General features: G+C 45.0%; 2 protein-coding genes across 3 annotated transcripts in view; one reads left to right on the top strand and one right to left on the bottom strand.

Annotated features, from left to right (window-relative positions):
- Nucleotides 1–2,841: 2,841 nt before the first annotated feature.
- Nucleotides 2,842–12,997, bottom strand: sf3a3 (splicing factor 3a, subunit 3). Of its 2 annotated transcripts, none has more exons than XM_042226571.1 (17): nt 12,905–12,997; nt 10,464–10,511; nt 10,029–10,081; nt 7,252–7,357; nt 7,097–7,169; nt 5,666–5,757; nt 5,486–5,568; nt 5,223–5,361; nt 5,071–5,139; nt 4,904–4,971; nt 4,268–4,375; nt 4,097–4,166; nt 3,836–4,000; nt 3,479–3,589; nt 3,304–3,394; nt 3,171–3,226; nt 2,842–3,096 (listed from the first exon to the last, which is right to left on the bottom strand). In XM_042226571.1, exons 2-17 carry the CDS (start codon nt 10,470–10,472, stop codon nt 3,019–3,021), a joined length of 1,371 nt encoding a protein of 456 aa, XP_042082505.1. In that variant the 5' UTR covers nt 10,473–10,511; nt 12,905–12,997; the 3' UTR covers nt 2,842–3,018. The 2 variants fall into 2 exon arrangements, with proteins under 2 accessions (XP_042082505.1, XP_005937541.1); XM_005937479.3 differs by lacking the exon at nt 12,905–12,997 and adding an exon at nt 10,621–10,874.
- Nucleotides 11,854–22,522, top strand: part of LOC102300965 (ubiquitin-conjugating enzyme E2 E1) — a 120,672-nt gene continuing 110,003 nt past the window's right edge. Inside the window, exons 1-2 of the mRNA XM_042226572.1 lie at nt 11,854–12,001; nt 16,428–16,625. Coding sequence (XP_042082506.1) covers nt 16,435–16,625 — 191 coding nt within the window. The 5' untranslated portion in view covers nt 11,854–12,001; nt 16,428–16,434. The remainder of the gene's footprint in view (nt 12,002–16,427; nt 16,626–22,522) is intronic.

Here is a 22,522-nt window from a genome sequence, read left to right as displayed (position 1 = left end):
CATTCTTTCTCCCTGTCCTATCCCCCAGTCATGTCTGTCCCGTTTGTAGCAACTGAAAATAAAATAAATTCATAATTATAATAAAGGTCAATCAAATGGACCAATATGGCAAGGCCATGATGATCCACTTGGTAAAGTAAATCCGCTTGGCATCTTTCTTGGCCTTCAAACAACAATTCTGATGGTAAAGATCCAAACGGGACACAAAAAAAAGTAAAAAAAAAAAGTACAGCGTTGCACTTGGAAGGCAGCGTGCTTCTCTCAGAAGTCTTTGTAGAGAAAAAGGCTGAGAAATAGAAAGAAGGCAAACACGAGGATAACAATACTATTCTTATTTGAATGATTACAGACACTAAACAGGTCTTACAGCTCCGGTCCTGCTGGTGTGGCTGCTGCGACTGTGCTGGACAAACTCAGAGACAAACAGTTATTGACTTATTGAAGATGGTTTGCCAGGTGACAACTTCTGTAATGCTCTGATTTCTCACCACCAGCACGTTTCATTTATTCCGTAAATAAAATGCACCGGCAGGTCCACACAAAATGTTCCCACCAACCGTCCCCACACACAGCGTTGAGCCATCTTATGTTTACCTGTTAACAGATCTTTAGAGATTTGACACCACATTTTCAAATGTTTAATATTACAGGTTATTACTCTGATTACACACTAAGTCTGATACCACAGACAGATTAACACAGTTATCCACATATTTCCAAATAGCTACAGTCTCGGTGGTCACATGCTTCCACATGCATGTAAGTGGATGTCAAGAGCACCTTTTCCACTGAGATAAGTAATCTCTTTAACTACATAATGACAAGAATGGATCAACCATAGCTAGCTGAGATAAGCTATGTTTTGACAGGGAACAGAGTGAGTGAGCAAAGGCTGTGTCAGAGGACGTCTCAGTGCAGCTAACTCACTGTGAGGATTCAAAAGACTGTTTGAACATCTCAGTGAGGGCAGTTTGAGATGATCTAACATCCTCTGAACATGATGACTCTTATGAAATGGTCAGCAACAACATCCAGGCAGGCTGTCACGTTTAAATTCTGCTCAGTTGGTACCAAGGAGCCCACAGTAGTGAACCACCACCAGCAGCCTGAACCGTGGGTACAAGGCAGGACGGTGCTGTTCACTCCAGCTGTGGATTGACAGATACATTTGTTTGTAAATGAGCTACGGCTGCCGTCCAATCAGCTTGAAGCATTCTGGCCTTTCTCAGAGGTCAGAGGGCAACCACCACTCACTAAATGTTTGCTGTTGTTTGGATGATCCTCTGTAAACCCTAAAGATGATTTTGTGGGAAACCTGAAGACCTGGCCTGAGGGGGGAGTATGACCTGCTCACTGTTACCATCGTCTGCCCGTTCTGAACGTGCTGACATGTGTGGTAAAATTTGTAAATTATGATTATCTGTCTGTGTGTTGGCCCTGCGACATGTCCCGGGTGGACCCCGCCTCTCGCCCTATGACAGCTGGGATAGGCTCCAGCGCCCCCCGCGACCCTGAAAAGGATCAGCGGACGCAAATGGATGGATGGATATCTGTCAAAAACATAGATAAATTTAACAACCATGATGCAGGTGCTTTGATACGGCGCTGTGTGTTCATCTGCTGAAGGACGAGCCATTAATCAGAGTCATCTCTTCTGTTCACAATGTTGTCATAGCAAAAGGCAACATATTACAGGTGTGTGTGTGTGTGTGTGTGTGTGTGTGTGTGTGTGTGTGTGTGTGTGTGTGTGTGTGTGTGTCTTAAAATATGAAGGCTAAATCCACCATAGATTTTTTTCTTATTAACAAATGTTTTCAAAATATGGGCGTAATTTAAAAATCGACCCTTTATGCCTGTATTGTTTTAGTTTGTCGTGGTCTACAACAGTTGGTGGACTCTTCAGTCTACATCCTTTTTCTTTAGTTTTCCCATTTAGCGTCACAGATGCAAGAGCGCCATCTGGTGGCGCTCAACAGCTCCATGAACACGATTCGGTGCAAAGGATAAAGCTGCTGCATCGCTGACACGCTGGATAGAAGCAGTGCACCTCATCAGTCTGTGGATTCCAGATTGGAGACAACTAATCTTTTTCTTTCCTCCACAGCCTCAACTACACACGATAAGATGAAGGAATGTTTCACTGAAACTCTGAGATATACTGACTCCTACATCATATCGATAAATGACTGCTGTTCATTTGTGATGTGTTGTCATCAAACTAATTAAAACTGATTTGAATGAATAATCACAGTTGATGTTATCAGAGTTTTAAACTGTAGTTACATAGAAAGGACATAACACACACAAGAGTGGAAGCATATACACCACGGGAACGTCCAGAGAAGAACAGAAGCAAAAGTCCTGTAGCAACATGGAAGTGTCGAGTACAGAGGGATTCACCAAAATCTGCATCTATGAGGTTGCTGGACCATATTCTTGTACTTTGAATGAGCAGAGCAACCTGGGCTCTCATTACACCTGAGCAACTTTCTCTTTTTCAATGGAATAATCATAATAATAATAATAAATCAACTTTTTTAAGATGTTCTTTGTCCAGCACCTGTATGTTAGAGTCCTCCCTCTGTCGTGTTCGAGGGCTTCGGAGGTTCTGCTGATGGTTTCAGACGTCATTTCCAAATGATCTGAGTCATCGTGGTTGTTGTAAACCAGGCACGGCTGCAGGAGCTGAACCGCCGACTACAGATTATACACAATAGCTTCAGCTTGAGCAGAACTCGCTCCATCCATACATCAGTATTAAAAGATCAAATATGTAAGGGACTATTTTCAGTCCTGTCCTGGTGATTTTAGGAACTGTTGAAGGACCAGGACGAACAAGCGTGCTGACAAAAGTTTCTACTTTATTATGATCATAAATGGTCGCCACATTACAAAGTTATGAAAAGTTGGTGATGCTGTTAAAACCAACTCTACAGCTCACGAAGAAGAAACACGAGTAAACAGGATAAAATCAGCGTTTAAAGCAGCTGTTCAGAGTTGGTGTCTTTCAGCCCCCGTCTACAACAAGCCCTGTCTCTTCAGATCCTCGTAGGTCTTCTTGTTGACCACGTTTCCACTGGAGTCCTCGTACTCTTCCTGAAAAGCACATCAGCAAAAGCAATTAGCAGCTACACCACAACAAAACACAAATGTCTGCTGAGTGTTGGTACCTCTGTGTCTGGCTGCCACCGCTCTGATGCTTTCTGGGACTTGAGCTTTGCCCACACTACAGTGACATAAAACACATAAATACATTAACATCTGAACACGAGCTGCATTCAGAATCTGCTCCAATCAACTCACAGGACACAGCATCCTCGATCTGCGTGACGTTGGCAAAGTGAGCGGTGTTGGGGATTCCCAGGCAGCGCATCCCGTGAGCGTGTCTCCACTCCTTTAAACAAACATGGAAGTTCATCAACCTTTAAACGCCCCCACAGTCACTGCCAACCACGAGAAAACAACAACAGCAACATACTGCAAAGTGCCTCTGGAAGGCCTTGGGTCCTCTGTAAGTGTAGTTTCCACAGATCTCACAGTTGTAGTTGATGTTCAGCCCGTGCAGTTTATAGAGCCAGTATGGAATTGGCTGCAGGAGTGACAAACACACACGGTTACTGCGGGTGATCAGGTAGACAACAATGAAACATGTTATTTAAAAATAGCCGTGACATTAAAGTGAGAGCATGTCCTCTGAGGGATCTATCAGCGTCACGTAACAGCAGCGCAGGCTGCGTGTGGATCGACACGACTCGCGTTAACACATGCAGATTTCACACACGCGTGTTACTGAGGCCATAACGGTTACTCTGTGCAGGTGTGTCTGCAGCTTTACCTTGCCGTCCCAGCCCAGTGGCAGGTTCTTGGGGTTGTAGATGATCTCGTTGTCTTCGTCTTCGCTCTCGCTTTCACTGACCTGCTCTTCCTCCTCCTCCTCACGCTCCTCTCCGGTCCTGGCCTGCTTCCTTTGCACGTTCTCATGAGTGAGCTGCCTTTGCTCCTGTAGCCACATACGCAACATATCAACATGTGGTTTCCTCACGAAGCCGGCTCGAAACACGAGCTCCAACAGCAGCATGAACACATCCAGACTCACCCCAAGGATCTCCACGTACTCGTATACTTGAGCTTCCAGGAAGGCGATTTCCTTGTTCCGCTCTGTGTCTCTGTTGGAGTGACGGTAGGAAAGCATTAAGAACTACATACTGAACACTTTGATGAGACGTTATGAGGACGTGACATCCGAGGGACAGTTTTACACACTTACTTTTTAGGTCCCTTTGCTTTGGGGTTCTTGGCAAACAGTGAAGGATCCAGTGATTCCAGGGACTTGCCTTTGGTGCTGAAGAGCCTCTGAGCTCTCTCCTCCAGGGTCCTGAACACAGACACATTCAACCATTAACTGCTGGCTACCAGCTGCCAGAACACCGACGTCCTTTTGACTCTGTTACAAGGCCCCAACTAGACTTTTGTACTGTGCTGTTTTAAACATGTCTCAACAAACACACTTGGCAAACACTAAAGACAGTTTCCGTCAGCTGCTTTGTTTTCCAGGTGCACAGCAGGCAAAACGTCCGACTGACCCACAGAGAGACGGGTGGGGTCAGCAGCTCTCTGCAGCTCTTTGTCATCCTCCTTGTCCACAGAGGTCACCACTCGATGGCTCTGCATATTTCATTTGGGTTTTTTGAACACCGGATGCTCTTTGTGGTCTCAAACTGGGCTCTCACTATACTAAGGACGCGCGGCGTGAGGTTATCTGTAGTTCACAGATGATTCCCTGTCCCCACAGAGCTGGTTTTCCAGTAATATTCTGCTTGGAATATGAAAACAATCAACTCACTTTCTAATGCTGTAGAAAGTGAGTTATTACGCTGCTCCGGTCATGTTTCTAGAAGCTTACCCTCCACATTTCAGTCCCAAAGCCATGAGTGCTGACTTCAACCTGTCCAGACCCAAAGAGGCCAACTCCTACAGCAAAGAGGGAAACGGAGAGTAAAACAAATATGAAACCATTATTTATGCAAAACACTTTGATTTCAGTCACATGTCAACGAGGATTGATTTTACCTCCCAAGAGGAGAAAGCAGAGAGGTCCAGATGAGCACCGGCATGTGTCAAAGCACTGCTCGTCTCTTTCTACAAATAATCACACGCAAGAAGTCAGAGAAGTTCCCAAAACCTAACCATCATCTCTCACTGGTCCCAGCAGAAGAACTTACAGGCCAGCCTGGAAAGGTCCCATTCTCCCATTTCTTCTCAAACTCTGACAGCACTTTGCCATAAAGGTCGTTCTGGTCGAGCAGCGGCTTGACCCGGTCTGTGTAGTCCTGCAGGTACTCCAGCAGCATCTCCAGATACCTGCAGAGCACGAGGCATTTAAACGTGTGCACTTCTGCATGCAACACTGACGTATGACTGAGGAAGCAGATTCTTTACAGTTATGCTTCCAAGCTGACGTCTTGAATAAGCAGCATGGACTTACTTTTTGTATTCAGCATTTTTCCTGTCCTTGGGAATGTCGAACAGCTGGTCAAATGAAGACAGGTAGGTGATGTACTCCAGCTTCTGTACAGACACAGGGCACAGACAGCAGTCAGACAGATCCTGGCTCGGAGGCTTATTCTTTATTAATGAGAATAAACGGCTACTTCAGGATCACAACCTCAGCTCCCTTTAAGTTGATGTACTTCAGGTAGCAGTCGTGCAGATCGAGGTATCGGCCGTATCCCTCCTCATCGGTGAAGTCCACCATATCTGCCATAAACACAAGTCATTCATGCACTTTAAGCCAGGGTATGAAGGTCACAGATGTTACTTACAATAACTGTTAAGTGTAGTTATGCAACTGCAGATGTGGGGGAACTCAACACAATAAAGTGTGTTTGGTAACCAAAGGCAGCCAGTGCTTTGCCTAAATGAGCCTTTTCATGAATGAAGAAAGAGTGTTGATGCTTTCATGGGGCAGCTAATCCAGCTGTGAGATGGTAACAACACCTACAGCCTGTCTGACACGTTCTCAAACACGAGGCTCTCTGTTAGTGGCGATTCGCAGCAGAACTGATTAGCATAAGCAGATGATCGGTGCTTTGCATGCTTCTTTTCTAGTGAGCTCCGGCATCGATCACATTTCCTAATTTGACCCAAGAACAAAAGTAGCCAGAAAAACGTCTCCCTACAAACGTTACTGCTGCTCAACACTCACGACTACTAAACCACCAGGTTTGGTAGTCGTGAAGCCAACTAATGGGTTCAAACCATTTAATAATATCATATTTGTGACGTTTACAAAGTGCTCTTCTGCACTTCAATGCTGCACAAATACTACGAGCTATTGTGCTTTTCCATGACACAGGTCTACTGTGCAGGTCTACGAACAGCCCAGCTTGTTTTCAACTCTATTTAACTTCCTACATTTGATCGATTGTTATCCAGTCAACTAAGCCAAGAACAATAAAAAAGGCTGCTGACAGTCTGCTGCTACATGCTGACCACGTCCTGTTTATCTGGGAGAAAAAGGACAAGGTCAGTATTCACATCTGCAAACATCTGATTATTAATCCTAATTTTGACCTTGGACCATGTCCTGATTGTTCCTCAGCTGTTACAAAATGAAATCAAACGTGTTGGTTGCTGTGTGGGTCTGTATAATTGAAAGTGTATTGGTATAAATGTGTGATGAATGTCATTCATTCATTCAGGCTCATTCAGAGGGAGCCTTCACCAACAGGATGGACACCAAACGGCACAAATTTCCTACAATTAGAACTAAAAGAGAAACTGTCAGTAATCAGCTGCTCTGATCGTCTTAGATCGCTGTGTTTTTATTTCAACTGCAGATTTCAAACACACGTGTGCAGAAACAATCTAACAACACTGATCTGATTCTCACACTTCAGTAATCGTTCTTCACACAAAGTGATACTTAATGCAGTGTAGCTACTTTCTATGAGTTTCCTCATTAGATCCCATTTTTGTTGTTGCAACAAGTGAAAAAGTCAGGAAGCATTTGCTCCTCTAGCTGCTGTTCTGTGGGATTTGCATGTCGTGCAAACGTGTTCTTGACTCAGGACAAGCACGTGTTGTTTGAACTCACTCTGAGCCTCCTCGCTGGGGTTATCTCTGGCCTTCATCAGCTCCTCGAACTCTGCAGACATGGGGATGGAAATCTGCAGGAAGGACGACAGAAATCAGTTTCAAAGACCTGATGTACGCTTTCAGTTGACATTTTGGAATCAAAAGAATAAATACTTCATTGGGATGCTTTCGGTGGAACTCCTTTATCTGTTTGAGTCGGTTGTAGAACTCTGCAAACTCATTTGGTCCTGAGATGGCTGCAAGTTCGTCTCTCCTCATTCTGTCAGACAAATAATCCAGGAACACGAGAAGAACAAGAGGAAGTCATCAGGACAGCTGGTTTTTCTGAAGCAGCAGTCATGCATTCACCCCTGGACTTTTCAAGAGCCAATGGAGGTGCACAGGAGAGGCATGCTGACCAAGCTCTAAACCATCTTTACTCAGACAGTGGTCTATTACAAAGTGTGTGTACTGTCCTACTGCACTCGTGTGAGAACAGTGTAACTGTGCAGTCTTCACAGAGTGTGAGTCCTTTTGTCCTGTAGCCTGTATAAGCGCTTCTCCTCATATTATCCAGAGTTCATATTCAAAAGCAGCTTAAGTGGAAGATTATCCTGATGGGCCATATTACAGGACGTCTTGCTTTTGTGTTCAGCCAATCAGGCATCAGACATAAGCTGCCACATGATTTCTGCCTTCTTTTGTTAAGTAAAACTGTTTCTCTTCAGTAGACAGACCGAATCTTTGAATGATGTAATCATCTACGTGCTGTAACAGCAGTGTGGTGAGCATCGCATTTAACACAATTCAGCCACTGTTGCTGACAGTGAAGCTACACAAATGTCAGTAAACACATCCACCAACTACCTGACTGACAGGATGCAGTATATGAGGCTGACCAGGGCTCTGCCTGAATTGGTGATGTGCAGTACAGCAGCTGTGCTGTCTCCATGTTGGCCTGCATTTGTAAAGCGCTTTTCTAGTCCTTAAGGACCCCAAAGCGCTTTACACTACATTCAGTCATTCACACATCCACACACACATTCACACACTGGTGATGGCAGCTACATTGTAGCCACAGCCACCCTGGGGCGCACTGACAGAGGCGAGGCTGCCAGACACTGGCGCCACCGGGCCCTCTGACCACCACCAGTAGGCAAACACGGGGTTAGTATCTTGCCCAAGGATATTTGTCATGCAACCAGGAGGCAGCCTGGGATCGAACCACCGACCTTCTGATTAGTGGCTGACCTGCTCTGCCACCTGAGCTACAGCCACCCCAATGTTCACCATGTGCACCTCAGACATCCACCCACAAAAATACTCTGAACATCCTACAGTGGTTGGATGTATTAGTAATGAGCAGAAGCAGAGGATTCTGTAGCCTTCAGAATGTGAACAAGACCAGAGCGATAGTGACCGACTTCAGAGGGAAGAGAAAGGCTACACGATCCACGTCCTCGGAGAGGATCTTGATGCGGTCGAGGAAAAAAGGACCCGATAGGGCTTTGGAGTTGACGTCAACAGGCTGACGTTACAACAGGCTGAAGTGGAAGACCGACAGGGGGCGTGGACTAGAGCTGCCACGATTAGTCGACTAGTCACGATTACGTCGACTATCAAAATAATGGTTTGTGGCAGCCCTAGCATGTACAAGAAGAGTGAGCATATATAAACAATGCAGGCTCAGATGCTTCAGTGTGAGGCGATTATCTCACTCAGTTGTTGCAAGCACATCACTTTTCTTTGGCGTGCTGGGGAAGCAGCATCGTGACACAGACTGAACAGACCGATTAGGAATGCTGGCTCTGTGGTCGGCTACAAACTGGACACCTGATGCTGGAGAGGTCGTGAACACACCGTTATCCACTATGAACAATCCCGACCACCCTCTGAAAAACTTAATCTTAATCTTAATCTATCTAACTTAGGCGTGAAGCGTAGCTTTGAGCTTCTTGTGCTGCTGGTTCAGTGAATTTTGGTCAGAGTGCCGAAACCTGCAGCTTCAGAATCTGTGAGCTGTCTGCTTTTAGCCCCGACGGCGTGTCTGTGTGCGTGCCGTCACGTGAACGATCCACGCTCTGTGTTTACGTCTTTGGTGGGATCCATGTATCTGCTCTCATTTTGTGTTTTAGATGTTTGGTGGTTGTTTAAATAGTTTTGTGAGCTTTAAGCTGAGGTTCTGGCGTTTCTGATAAAATACATTTATATTTAAAAATCGATTCAGGATTTACTGAATCGATATCGCTTTATAAAAGCTAAAATGGATTTGAATTGGGAAATAAATTTTTTAAACCCAGGACCTAGCAAAAACAATTTGAGGTGTTGTGTGCCTTCATGGAAATATGCCTTTGACACAGTTTGCTACTCCGATTCGTTATCAGACTTCAAATAACCAAAATATCTCCAGAATATTTCCTTGGACCCGTCTTTTCCAACAGTGTCCTCGTCTTGTGAGCCCTGGGCATGTCCTTTCAGGTGCCTTGTTCAGTAATGCTACAGCTCACGTTTTTCTTCACAATTTGGTGTCATTTGGTCTTCTATCCTGCTCACACGCCCAACATACTGCTATGCCCAGCTGCAGTAGTATTATCACCTAGCTGTTTCTGAGTGATTTGCTACTAGATTGGTGAATAAACCCATGTGTGTGTGGACCCCAAGTTAGAGAACAACAACAATGTCACAGTAGAGCAGACGATAGTCTAGCAGATTCACATCATTTTGGAGCTGACGTTAACCATCTCCTGTCATGTGCCACATGTAAGAAACGTTACGTCCCCATCCTGACTGTCACAAGATTTTTCAGGCTTCTCATGTGAATACACCTTTAGTTGGTCTACTTTTCAAGTAACTGCTCAAAAGTTTGTTTCTTTACTTCTGTAACCGCACAAAGGTCCAGCCAACATATCTATATTTGAGTGGAAATGACTGTTCGCTAAGAAAACACTCACCCATCTTTGTCTTCATACAGGTCTCTGAGATTTGCGCTCACTTCCATATACCTCTGCAAGAAGAAGCGCAGACACCTTTTTACCAGCGTTGACCATTAACAGTGAAAAGCTGCTAATTATCAAAAGTGATTCTTTGTCTCCAATGTGCGTCTCTGAAGTCAGGTTTTAACCATTTATATTTTACACCTAGTTTTAATGACCTCTGACGCACTTGGGGGCAGATTTTTGGGGTGTCATTTCGTTGTGACACCGCTTCATTCAGTACATCTGATTACGTTCTTTATCTGACCTCTTTTCCCGTGATTAGTGTAAGAAAATGCATCAAATCCGCTAATAAATTGTGCTTTGCACGTTTACAAAATTGTAACCTGGGTTTTATGAAAGGTTAGTTATTCGTTGAATTGCAGTTTTAAATGAGTCCAAACTCTTACTCACATCCAACATCGCTCTTGTTCGATGGTCAGAATTGATTTGTTCACGCAGCTGAAATGAAAGTTGGAAAAAACACACGGACAAATGTTAATTTCAGCGTTTCTGGGATTCACGACCAAGCGTAGCAAGGCTAAAGCTAGCCTTAAGTAGCACCACTCACCGTCGACTTCTTGTGTAACATTTCTTTAGTTTTAGCATCCATTAGCCTCTCTTTCTCTTCGTGATAGCGACGCTGTTGTTCTAATATAGTTTCCATTGTCCGCAAAAATGTAGAACGTTTACTGGAGACGACGTAAGGTTTCTAATGGGGTAGAATACAAATGAACGAAAGCGGCAATACCCGCCGTATCTGGTACGTTTGTTTTCAATGGCGCATGTCGCCGAGCTAACGGCCCGCACTCTATTAGCCGTATGAGAAACATGAACCCGTGGAAGGGTTCCGCAGTGGTCATGTCCGTCTACAATACTTCTATATTTTTTTATCTGAAGCCTTTCGACAGTTAATAATAACATTGGTTCCGGTTACTTTTAGACAATTACCGTGAAATCCTTTGACACAAATTGTTGAAAGTAATGGTTTCGTTTAGATTTTGACCGTTTTAGCTAGATGAGTTGATGGGCATAACAGCAATTCCTTTCAAGAGGATCCCTGGTGTTTATATTACTGAAATGTAGAAACTGCTTCTGAAAAGTACTCTTTTTCAACGTGACGGGTTGGCACCACACCGTGCACGGTCTGTGCCGCGTGCTCGGTGTTCTCTTTGCACTTCCTTTGTAGTCTACACTACCACCAAAGCCTGCCATAACACACAACGCACCCTCGCGGAGGCGCGCGCACGAAGGCAGTCTGGAGCCGTCAAGCGTCGGATTGGTTAAAGAGAAAAAGACCGGAAGTGTGAACTCTACGTCTTAACATAAAATACGTCCATTCATCCATCTTCTTCGGAGGGCTTGTTTTTTCAACCAGTTGCTTGATTCAATAAAAAAATAATCTGAACTAGGTTGCATTATAGACTGACATGTTTGTATATTCCTTGTGATTTTTTCGGCAATTTTCACTGGTATCAAAATAAAATCCAAATTTAGAAATGTAATGGAAATAACATGTTACACAGTATGATCAGGGAAGATAAAGCAAATAGGCTAACGAGTGCAAAACTATTCTATGAGTATTGATATTGGGTGAAAGGACATTACAAGCCTCAGGTCTACTCGTGCACACGTGAAAAATTACAGAGATCAAACAGATCGCCAGTGTAATTTTTTTAACCTCATTTGGAATAAGTTAAAGTGTATTGCATCATATGAATATTGTTTTTTATAGGCAGTCTTCAGGGGAAATGAGCCACAGGCTTTTATTGTGACAGATCACACCGGAAACCCTGCTCGTCACGGTCGCTAACGTGACAGTCGCGGTTCCACCACATTCTCGAGCAGTCAGTCAAAGCAGCGGACAGTAAAAAGAAGCGGACGAGCAGCGTTGCGGATTTACAGAATAAACAGTGGAGCTCATAACACATACGTCCAGCCAGCTTATAAAGGTGAGCTGCTCGTATTCTTCTGTAATGGAGTCCACTCTATGAAGACAACGAAGATTTATTGGGTTATTTTGTGGGGAAGGGGGCGGGGGTGGTGGTGGTGGGGGGCATCCATTCTGTCTTTTGTGCTGGAGCAGATTTGGCAGCGGTCACTGAGGTCCGCTGCTGTAGAGGAGAGATGTCGGACAAGTGTGTCCTTCAGCTTTATCTTCTTCGGCGCGTATAAAGATTGCGAGGCTGTCTTGCTGTTAACTCTTCACACAGCCAACAAAACAGGCGATCCGGGCCGCGGGAGCTCGCTGGCCCCTCATCTACAGCTTTGTGAGCTGTTTGATGTGGACTAAAGAGGGTTCCCCCGAACGTGGTCTAAAATCTGAGCAGATTTAAACCCGTTTCTCATTAAACGACTGTGTGTATACCATAGGAGACCTTTAGAGTCATAGGCAGATGCACATTAATTCGGCATATATCCATGCACCTAACTGAACTTAATAAAATGTAAACTATAATAATCGTTGGCCCAGTCGTCACTCAACCGTTAACAGCGAAATAGCCTTGCAAGGAATCCGAGCCAAAAGTGGGAATTCCCTCTTTACAGAGTCGGGTACAGGAAAGGTTCAGCCGGAGAGAAAACCCAAACTCGTAACTGTTTATTGAGCCGTTAGCCTCAGACAAAAGAACAGAATGAATCCACGGGACTGTGAGTGCCCTGCTGGGTGGGATCTATGTGTAGACTCGCTCAGTAATCGGTGACCGGTTGAGCTGTTGTGACAGTTTGGGAAAGAAAACATCCTCCGAAAGCCCAACACGAACCACCGGTATGTCTCCAACTTTTGGTTTCAGTATGTTTGTCCTCACCTGACAACTGGAAACACGCAGATGTGTACAGAGCTGTTAGCAGCTTACCCTGAGGTCTGAAACGATGTCCTTCTGTGTCACTCTAACCCCACCAAAAACTGGAGTGAGGTATCAGCTCTCCACCACAGTTAACTGCACAGTCTTCATGCTGCAGCTGTCAGATGTCAAAGGTGGAGTGAGCTAACCAAAGCCACTGTCATGTACACCGCCCGTCTGTCCTTACTGACTGTGATTCTATATTCATGTGAGCAGCAAAAATGCCCTCACAGCCATTCGTCTGTGTCATGCATTTTTCATTGCACACCAGGGAATGTAAATAGAGGCATTCACCTTGAGCTCCTCTCTCACATACACCATAATGGGGACAATTGATTTAGCAAGGCTGACCTTGTAGGTGTCTTTTTCTGAGACTCGTAGGTTGTGACTGACAAACGTTCAGCCTGGCTGATTGTCAGAATGAACCACACCAGAGCTCGGTATTTAACTAATGACATCTGCGGGTGTATCTTTGGATGAGGACATAGGATAACGCTGCTTGTTTTTATTATCATTCAGCAGTCCAACGGCAGCAGGTTGTGTGGTCAGTAGGCTGTCTCCTCCTTTATCGGACAGAGAATCACGGCTGTTTTTAGAGTTCTGCAAAAGGACCTTTTTCTGATCCAGCATGACTGATGTGGGTTCAGTGCACAGATAAGGTCAATAACGTTGGATGAACTTGAGTGGGGCAGTCTTCCTGCACACAGATTTGTTTTGGGGTTTTTTAAACAAACCTTTGATTATTTCTTCACACTCCTGTTCTTGGTGAACTCCGTTGTCTTCCTTCCTTATTCTGGCCCACTTGTCAACCAGTAGGCATTTGACCCATGCATATATCATCCTCCTTTGGATTTTGGAGGGCTACACAGGAGCGTGTTTGCAGTGGGTGAAAACCCCGTTCCGCCTGCTATCTAAATGAAAGCGTGTAGGCAGACGGGCACATTTATTTTGAAGTGTGTAACAACAGCCCTATGACATGTATACAGTTCAATGAGCAATAAGTTACCAGTATGACAATGTTACAATCACACAAACACATTTTCCATAATGATATTTAAGGTGATGTTTTTCCTTCTTCGATCTGCTACCCAGAAAATACGTCGTTGGCTCGGTGACCTCAACTCCTTGTTGATGATTGCGAGGTGGAAAATCTTTGAGGCTTTGAGTTGTTGTAGTTGTGCTCAGCGGCTCAGCAGTCTGATGAATTTCTGTTGTCCACAGTTTAACTTTCAAACACAAAGTATCTCCCTTCATTCCATTCATGGATTCACTGCACAGTGCCTTATAGGGTGGCTGAAGCCACAAACCTAAACTACCAGTTAATTCTTTGATACTTCTCAAGTCTGAATGAAAACAGATGTACAGATGGAATAATGCTGGATTAAGACACCTCAGATTGAAAAAAATCAGCTTGATTGGATCATCATCGGCTCCTTATGAGCTTCAGAGAAATGACTGGATGTCAGACCGTGAGGCCTCCCCTTAAACTTCCCAATATGTCTGCATGCTTGTGTGTGGTGGCAGTGACTACATGGCAGCATGAGTTTGTGATTCCCTTGAAGCACATATCCAAATACCAGTGGCTGTGAGCATGACCTGGACATTTTGAAACCTCCAAACTGTGAGAACATTGCTGTGTGAACAAGCTTACGAAATGTGTGCTGTTTCATAAAATGTTACACTGCACTTGTACGGCAGAGTCGTGGAGGCAACTGTCAGGATACGGGGGACAAGGACAGCCACAAATGTCCAGCTTACTGGGTTTTGCTCAGCAATATGCGAAAGATCAACTGGCTGAACTGGGACACAGAATTAACAGCCTGCACAGAGGAAGGTGTTTGACCACAGCACAGGTGAAGGCTCCCCCATGCCCCCCATGAGTACTAGTGCCAAGAAACGGAAAGGCCCACAAGCAAAACTCGAGGACCTGCAGCCACTACTTGGAACGTTGTTGCAGCGCAGCAAAGCTGTTGGTTTCTCAGGAATTCAAGAGTGACATCGTTGTACCATAAATCGGCTCAGATCCCTTCTTCAGCAGCACTGTGAGAAATGCACAGATGCTGTTTGTGTGACTGATGCTATCGACGCAGCATCCTGAGTTCGTAATTACAGCTTTAAATATGCCCATGAAGTTTTGAAAGGCCAGCCCTGACTGTTGTGAAACAGGCGTGTAACCCACAGCACAGATTTTCTAACACACCCTCCAAACAGGGTGTTGAGCATGAGCTGGGAGCTGGAGAAGCCTGCAGTCGAAGCAGATCCCAGGTTGAACTGTGTGGTTTTGTGTGATTCATACAGGATTCCCAGAAACTGGAGTGTGTCCTGATGAACGTGTGACTGCTGTGTGAAAGCAGAAATCAGGTGTCCTTTAAAGTGCAGGACAGACTGTTCGACTTACTATTTGCAGTTTTACTGTTTACCATTTTAAAATGTGTACTTCTCACTGACTCTATAAAAAACAGCCATTTGAAGCTTGACTGTTGGGATATTGCCTTCAGCATGCAAATCAAAAACAAACACTTACCTTTTCAAGAAGAACTAAAAAGATGTGTGCACATAAAACAGTGTCAGGAAAGGCAGCTGAAAGAGTTTTACGTGACACGTTAAAGAGGCGTTCGACTGGATGATCAAGGCTCAGACGTATGAGAGTGAAAAACCCTCTGAAAGGGCGACAGCTTCTTTGCATGAAAAGCGTCAGATTATTGAACAGAGACATGAAAATAGTAAAAGATGGAAGACGTGTGTAGTGTCTTTGTCTGTGTCAGAAAGTTCTCATCCATCTGTCTCTTGTTCAGTTCGGACCTAAGCTCTCTTTGTCACGTGCCGCTTTATCTTCTGCTGCGTCTTCTCCTTGCTCATTTCCACCCTCCTCCTCTCCCATACCTCCTCCTTCCTTCACTCGCATACCTGCCACGCCTCCATGTTCATCCTTGTCTCCGCACTTGCACCTCTGTGTGGTTGCAGACGTCCTCGTTTCCTGTGTAGCTCGTTTTACTCGTCTTTTTCACTCCCACACAAGACAAAACCAAACATAATTAATAGCAACGGGTGACGCAGCTTGTGTTGTCATAAATAATAGGTAAATGAAACTGTAAATTTGTTTTTGGTCGATTATTTTTTGGTTACAACAAAGCTTCTTGGAAATAAATCTTATATTGTTGTTTAAGTGGAGCCACGTTTGTAAGGAAAATGCATCTGTGGGTTGAGCAGCAGAGGTGAGGATGTGACGAAAGGCCATGAAAATCCTGCCAAATCTTCTCTGTCGGTGCCAAACAGCTTATTGTGCTATTGACTCGTGTTCACTGTTGTTTATTAGGTTGGATAATTGACGTCTGAAGAAATCAGACGGCGCCTCCTCATGCTGGTCACCAGCTTGGTCACACACTGCTGTGGGATCCCACAGCAGTGTGTGACCAAGCTGTATTTAAAACTGTGTTTCTCAGATGACCGACCTGCAGTGAAGGTTGAGTAAACCTCTTCAGGTGTGCTCGTTACGTGCCGTTAAAGCCTGTGTGCATGTGCAACCATCCCACAGCGTCGCCATGTCCAGTGAGGTGCAGCCGAGGCCGGACGACAGCCCCAACACCAGTGGGGGGAGTTCGGACGCCGAGCAGAGGGAGGCGGCTCCTCCGGAGCAGCCGGGCCCCGAGCAACGGGACCAGACCCAGCCCAAAAAGAAGGAGGCCAAAATCTCCAGTAAGACCGCTGCCAAGCTCTCCACCAGTGCCAAGAGGTAAAGCTCAGTGCGCTCACTCTGTTTTGCGTTGTGCACTCTGCTGGGTGTGCGCCCGTTTAGCTTCTTGAGTAGTCGTCTGTCACTCACTTGTTCTCTGTGGTACTGCTGTTTAAATTGCTGCTTTGGTTTTGCAGTCAAAAGCCAGCATCAGCGCTGCACTGTAACCTTCTGTTAATGAGGTTACAGCAGCCACTGTGAAATAAACACTAAACACGAGATGCAACATTAGGACACTCATTAGATAACTGGTTAAATAAAAAGTAGGCGAGTTATGAAATGATGAAAGTACCGCCTGCTTGTATTTAATACATCTTTGTTGTTAAATCGAGTAGTAACAGGAAAAAACAGATACTGGTGTTCTAATACTGATAATGGTGGCGTTTGGCACCTGTAAAGCAGCTGTGCTGAGCTTCTCTAAGCATGACAATACAAATGTTCTACGGTGTTATTGGATATGGAGTAGAGCTGGGCGATATAAACGATATAAATTTGGCCAACGATAGAGATTTTGACTATACCACTCTATCGCGACCGCGCATGTTGATGATGTCATCAAGCGGCGCCTGTTTTGGTCGAAAGAATCGCAGCAGCTAAAACCATTATCATCTGCAAATTATGCCGACAGTCACAGCAAAGAGGTGAAGCACTTTTGAAATATGGGGAAAGCCAAAAACTGCGCTTCCTCCACTTCTGTACCATTGATTCATTAATGTTGAATTCTCTGGCAGCTGCTCTGTTCCCATGTTGTTGCAGTATATTAATGACTAACCTCGTATTGTGGATGGATTATCTCAGTTGTTCTCCTGACTGAAGTTTGGTCCGTTTACAGCATCCTGCCATGCGATTGCATTTGTCCCTAACCATCAGGAACCTTCACGTTAACTATCAACGAGGGAAAAAAAATTGGCGTTCATCCTCCAGCTTCACTGTGCTAATGTTATGCTAACATAGCTGTGTCGCTAGCAATCACGTAGCACAACTTCAGTAACCCTACAAACATCACTGCTGTTTAGTTTCTGTCTTCATTTATGTTGGAAGTGATAGCAGAGCTGTACGTTTTAATGTTTCAGAAATCTCTCAGTCTGAACATGCTTTAACATGTTTAGGTGGAAACTAGCGAGCTAACTTCCTGTTAACTTTTAACTCCGTTAAATTTAATAAATTCTGTTTTCATGGATGTTAAACTTAATAGTTACACCTGGTAAAGCAGCAACGCTGATGATTTAATTAAAGATGAAAGAATTTAGACGTTTTTAACTCTCAGTGTTCGTTTGACTTTGGGACCTGAAGCAGACGGAGTTTTGGACCCAGATTACTCTGAAGCTCCTCACTACGGCAGCGTAATGCTCTGACGATCCATCCAGCAGTGCGGCTTACAAAGTTGTACTAAAACATTTTTAACAGATTTCTGCCAAAATCGGTTCGAGGTCAGTAAGCACAACCAGAATTCATACATAAGGCACACTCTCGATTTTTGAGAAAATTAAAGGATTTTAAGTCCTTATAGTGAGGAAAATACGTTATACAGAAGAAAAGAATATATCACGATATATATCGTTACCGCACGTGCTTCAAATTATATCGCGATATGCAGCTGTCTTTAAGCCTCCAGGTCCCAAGGACAGAGTTGGTGTAGTGTCTGTTTGCACCCGTGGTGCTGCTGCCTGTCCTGCTGCCAGGCAGCAATGTCTTTCTGAACCAAACACAGGATTTTCATTTGTGAGAGCTTGCAGGTTTCCCCAAACTGATAAACAGTGCATTTGCATCATGACTGAATCTAGCAGCACTGACTAACTGTGAGCTGCGGGATCAGTTTCATGATCTTTAATATGCAAATTGTCATGACCACTGATCAGTGGCCATGAGTCCCATTCACAGAGAGCTGGGGAACGGCTGCAATCACAACATTGTACGATGGTGACAGATGCACCCTTAGGCCCCTCCTCCATTCAGAGGTGGGCTTTCCCTTTTTCACAAACGTGGTGGTGTTCCAGGGTAGGATAACAGAGCTCTCTTTGCCACTTCTTCAAAGTATTAAGACGCAGTTCCAAAGGCAAACCCACTTGTCTGGTGCTGAGAGCGGTGCTGTTGCTGAGGTTGGGGTCATCCTGTAATCTCTTACAAACTACCTCCAGTGTTTTAGTGACTGGAACACAAGTGAAGTGACATCGTATGAGACCGTGGTTTCATCTGCCTCACCTTCTCTTCAAAACCCAAGCTGTTCTGGATGTGGTGTTCAGAGCTGCCTACCAATGGGCTTGAGCTGGTTTGAGTCAAGCAATCCATTAATGTGAAAAGGGATCATCTCTGAGTCAAGGATGGTCCAAGGATGCAACTAAGGGTACATTTACAATGCTGTGATCTTAGCCTTGGCCATTGATGGTCATTGGTACATCGTATTGCATATTAATGATCACGAAACGGAGCTCACAGCTGATTGTTACACAGGGGTGCTCGTGTTGGTCATTACACAGATGTTATAAGGTTGTAAACCTGCAGTCAGCTGAGACTGAAGAAGCCACCTGGATGATGATGAAACGTTTCTCAGCTTCCTGAAAGATTCAAGTTTTGTTTTTATTTACATTCATTAATTTTGTGTGTAAACAGCTGATTATGAAGGGCGTGGATGTTAGCTGATTAATACACCACAGCACGTCATCGCCACAATCCCTGGTTAACTAATTAATCATTGATGATTGGTTATTAATGCTGAATACAGTATCACTTAATGTATTATCACTTACCACTAGTAAATGGCCTGTATTTGTATAGCGCTTTACTAGTCCCTAAAAAAACACAAGAGAGAGATGTAATCAGATGGTGTGAATGGAATCTCTAGCAGTACCATTATCTAAGCATTAATACTAAATGGTAAATGGCCTGTATTTATATAGCGCTTTACTAGTCCCTAAGGACCCCAAAGCGCTTTACATATCCAGTCATCCACCCATTCACACACACATTCACACACTGGTGATGGCAGCTACATTGTAGCCACAGCCACCCTGGGGCGCACTGACAGAGGCGAGGCTGCCGGACACTGGCGCCACCGGGCCCTCTGACCACCACCAGTAGGCAACGGGTGAAGTGTCTTGCCCAAGGACACAACGACCGAGAGTCACTCGAACCGGCAACCTTCAATTAACGAACTCCCAACTCTTGAGCCACGATCGCCCTAAGAAAACTCGCTATTTCATTCTGAGATGTAATATTGTAGGTCATGCTCGTGAGGAGAGAGAGAGTTCTGTCTAGCATCGGTTTGTTGTGGTGTTGTTTATGCTGTGCACACGTGTCCTCTTGAAGGGACGAGGAATTTTGACCTACGAGCTAGTTAAGAAAAATTTTCTTTTATTATAAGCATGGTTTAAACAGCAGGAAGCTCTGTGGTAAGAGAGGGCCAAACAGAGGAACAAAACTATATAAATAAATTTCACCAAACTGAGAGATCCTCATTATGTGCAAACATTATTGATGCAACTGTTACTCACCATTCATGGGCAGTTGAAACTGTATACTAGGTGTGCTGAAACTGGGTGCTGCCAGCAGCAGAAGCTGCTCACCTAGTTCATGGCAGGTTGAAACTGGGTATACTGGTGTGCTGACACTGGTTGTCTGGCCAGCAGCAGAGAGCTGCTCCTATGTTGATGCCAGAGCTGCTGAGAAAGTGCTTGTTGTTCTCCACACCGTCACTTATCGGCAGCTGTGCTGTTGATGAACGACATGCAGGAAGTGCAAGAACAGCTTTACCTAAATAAAGGCGTTATTCTACTACTCTTAATTATATTATCTGGGAGCCGCTTAATTAGTGTCAGATCCAGTCTGCAGCAGCTCCAAACAGCCATCATCAAGTGTTCCTGTCCCACATGGGCACACACAGGTGGGCTGAAAACACTGAAAGTCAGGTGGAGACCAGAGATGGACCACTTTGAAGTTCATTGGCTGGTTGTGATTTTCCTTCTTAGTACAAATACTGTAAACCTTTATTTCATGGAAGTCAGATGTAATCACTCTTTAGGTCTTCATTTTTACTCAAAACTGCAGCAGTTTAGAGCACACACACACACACATCGGGTGAGAAGCCTGAGAAAGATAAGCTGATTCTGATGCGCCTCGGCAACACACAGCACGCACACACCACACACACACACACACGCACGACGTATCACACGCACACGTGTGCATATCACGCTCTCTCACATGCGGCTACGCTCAGACACAGCACAACCGACACACAATCCAACCCCAACACGACACGGTCACGCCGCAGCACGACACACACGCATGCACTGCACCACGCACACTCACTCTGGCTGTTTTGGCGGCACATCACATCTGCACTACACATAGTATCAGAAAAATGGTTTTGTGAGGCTTTAATCTGAGAATACTGGCGTTTAACGGCCAATGGCAAAACACACAAACCGGGGCAACGACACATCTCATCAATCACCATACATCACGGTACAACGCAACACAAGTGGGCACATCAACGTTGCACACCACACACAGACACAGATTTAATGAATCTGATCAAACACAACATCCTCTCATACTACTCACACCAAGACGGCGGAACATCCTGGCAAACACGAAGCACACACACTACCACTTCCACCTGCCTCTTCAACTCACGCACACACACACACACCACGGACCACGGCGCAATTCAAGCTACTCACCTCCCACTTCCACCTGCACTTTCAACTGGACCACGGCCAATCAGAGAGGTCCCGCCCCTGATTATCTCTGATTGGTTTAGTCCACGATAGGGGCAAAATGTGTGTCTGTTGTTGACCACAGGGAAGGTTGCAGATTTTTTTTTTTTTTTTTGCTACCCAAACAGTTGGTCGCACAGCAACCAACTGCACCACTGAAAAATTTGGTCGCATTTGCGACCAAATTGGTCGCACTCTAGGCCGCACACAGACACGAACACACACGGCACCGCACGCATCGGAACACAACCAACTACACACCACAACTACGCACTATCTGCTCTTACACTCGGTCGCACCACTGAAAAATTTAGGTCAGGCATTTGCGACGCCGCACACACGGCAAAACACAATTGGGTCGCGCACTTCGTACAACACGCCACAGAGCACACACACACACGCGAGGCCAGCTGGCTGTGTCTAAGAGCTCTTTTTAAGCTTTACACACACACACACAGTGGCACACACAACCACCACCACAACTCATTCACTACAAGGCTACACGGCCAACGGCACACCAAACACCACACACACACCACACGGCACACACTAACACAACACTCGCGCATTAAACTAACACGGCAAGCACACACACTCACCAACCAGCTAGACACGCACACGCACACGCCACAACACGCACACACACGGACAGCAACTCACACGCCACGCACAGTACGGGACAAGGTTATATATCAAACACACCAGCGCACACCACCAAGACACACACGCACTACATTACACTGCAGTTTCTTCAGAAAATGCACACAGTATACATGGTTATGCTGAGGATATGTCGGCCAGTTTCCACTGGAAATGCCTTTTGGTTAAACTGTCAGCGAGGAATTTGCACTGTTACATTTTTATATAACTTTAATGCAGATAAAAACAGCTGCTTGTTTAAGTGAAAATACATTGATGGTTTTTTGCACTAATAAAGTTGTGGAGTTGTAAAGTATTTTGTCTCGTGTCAATTATATCGTCAGTTATATCGTTATCGCAAATTTTCAAATGTATATCGTGATAAATATTTGGTCATATCGTCTGTATATCGTACGCACGCACGGGCTAAGCCGCACATTCACACACACACAGTCACACACACACACACACACACACACACACACAGTCTCACACACACACACACACACACACACACACACACACACACACACACGCACG

Source organism: Haplochromis burtoni, unplaced genomic scaffold (genome assembly GCF_018398535.1).
Source record: "Haplochromis burtoni strain Fernald_Lab_line unplaced genomic scaffold, NCSU_Asbu1 Contig_218, whole genome shotgun sequence".
Classification (NCBI taxonomy): Eukaryota; Metazoa; Chordata; class Actinopteri; order Cichliformes; family Cichlidae; genus Haplochromis; species Haplochromis burtoni.
The sequence above is the reverse complement of the archived record's forward strand: the minus strand, read 5'-3'. Positions and strand labels throughout refer to the sequence as shown.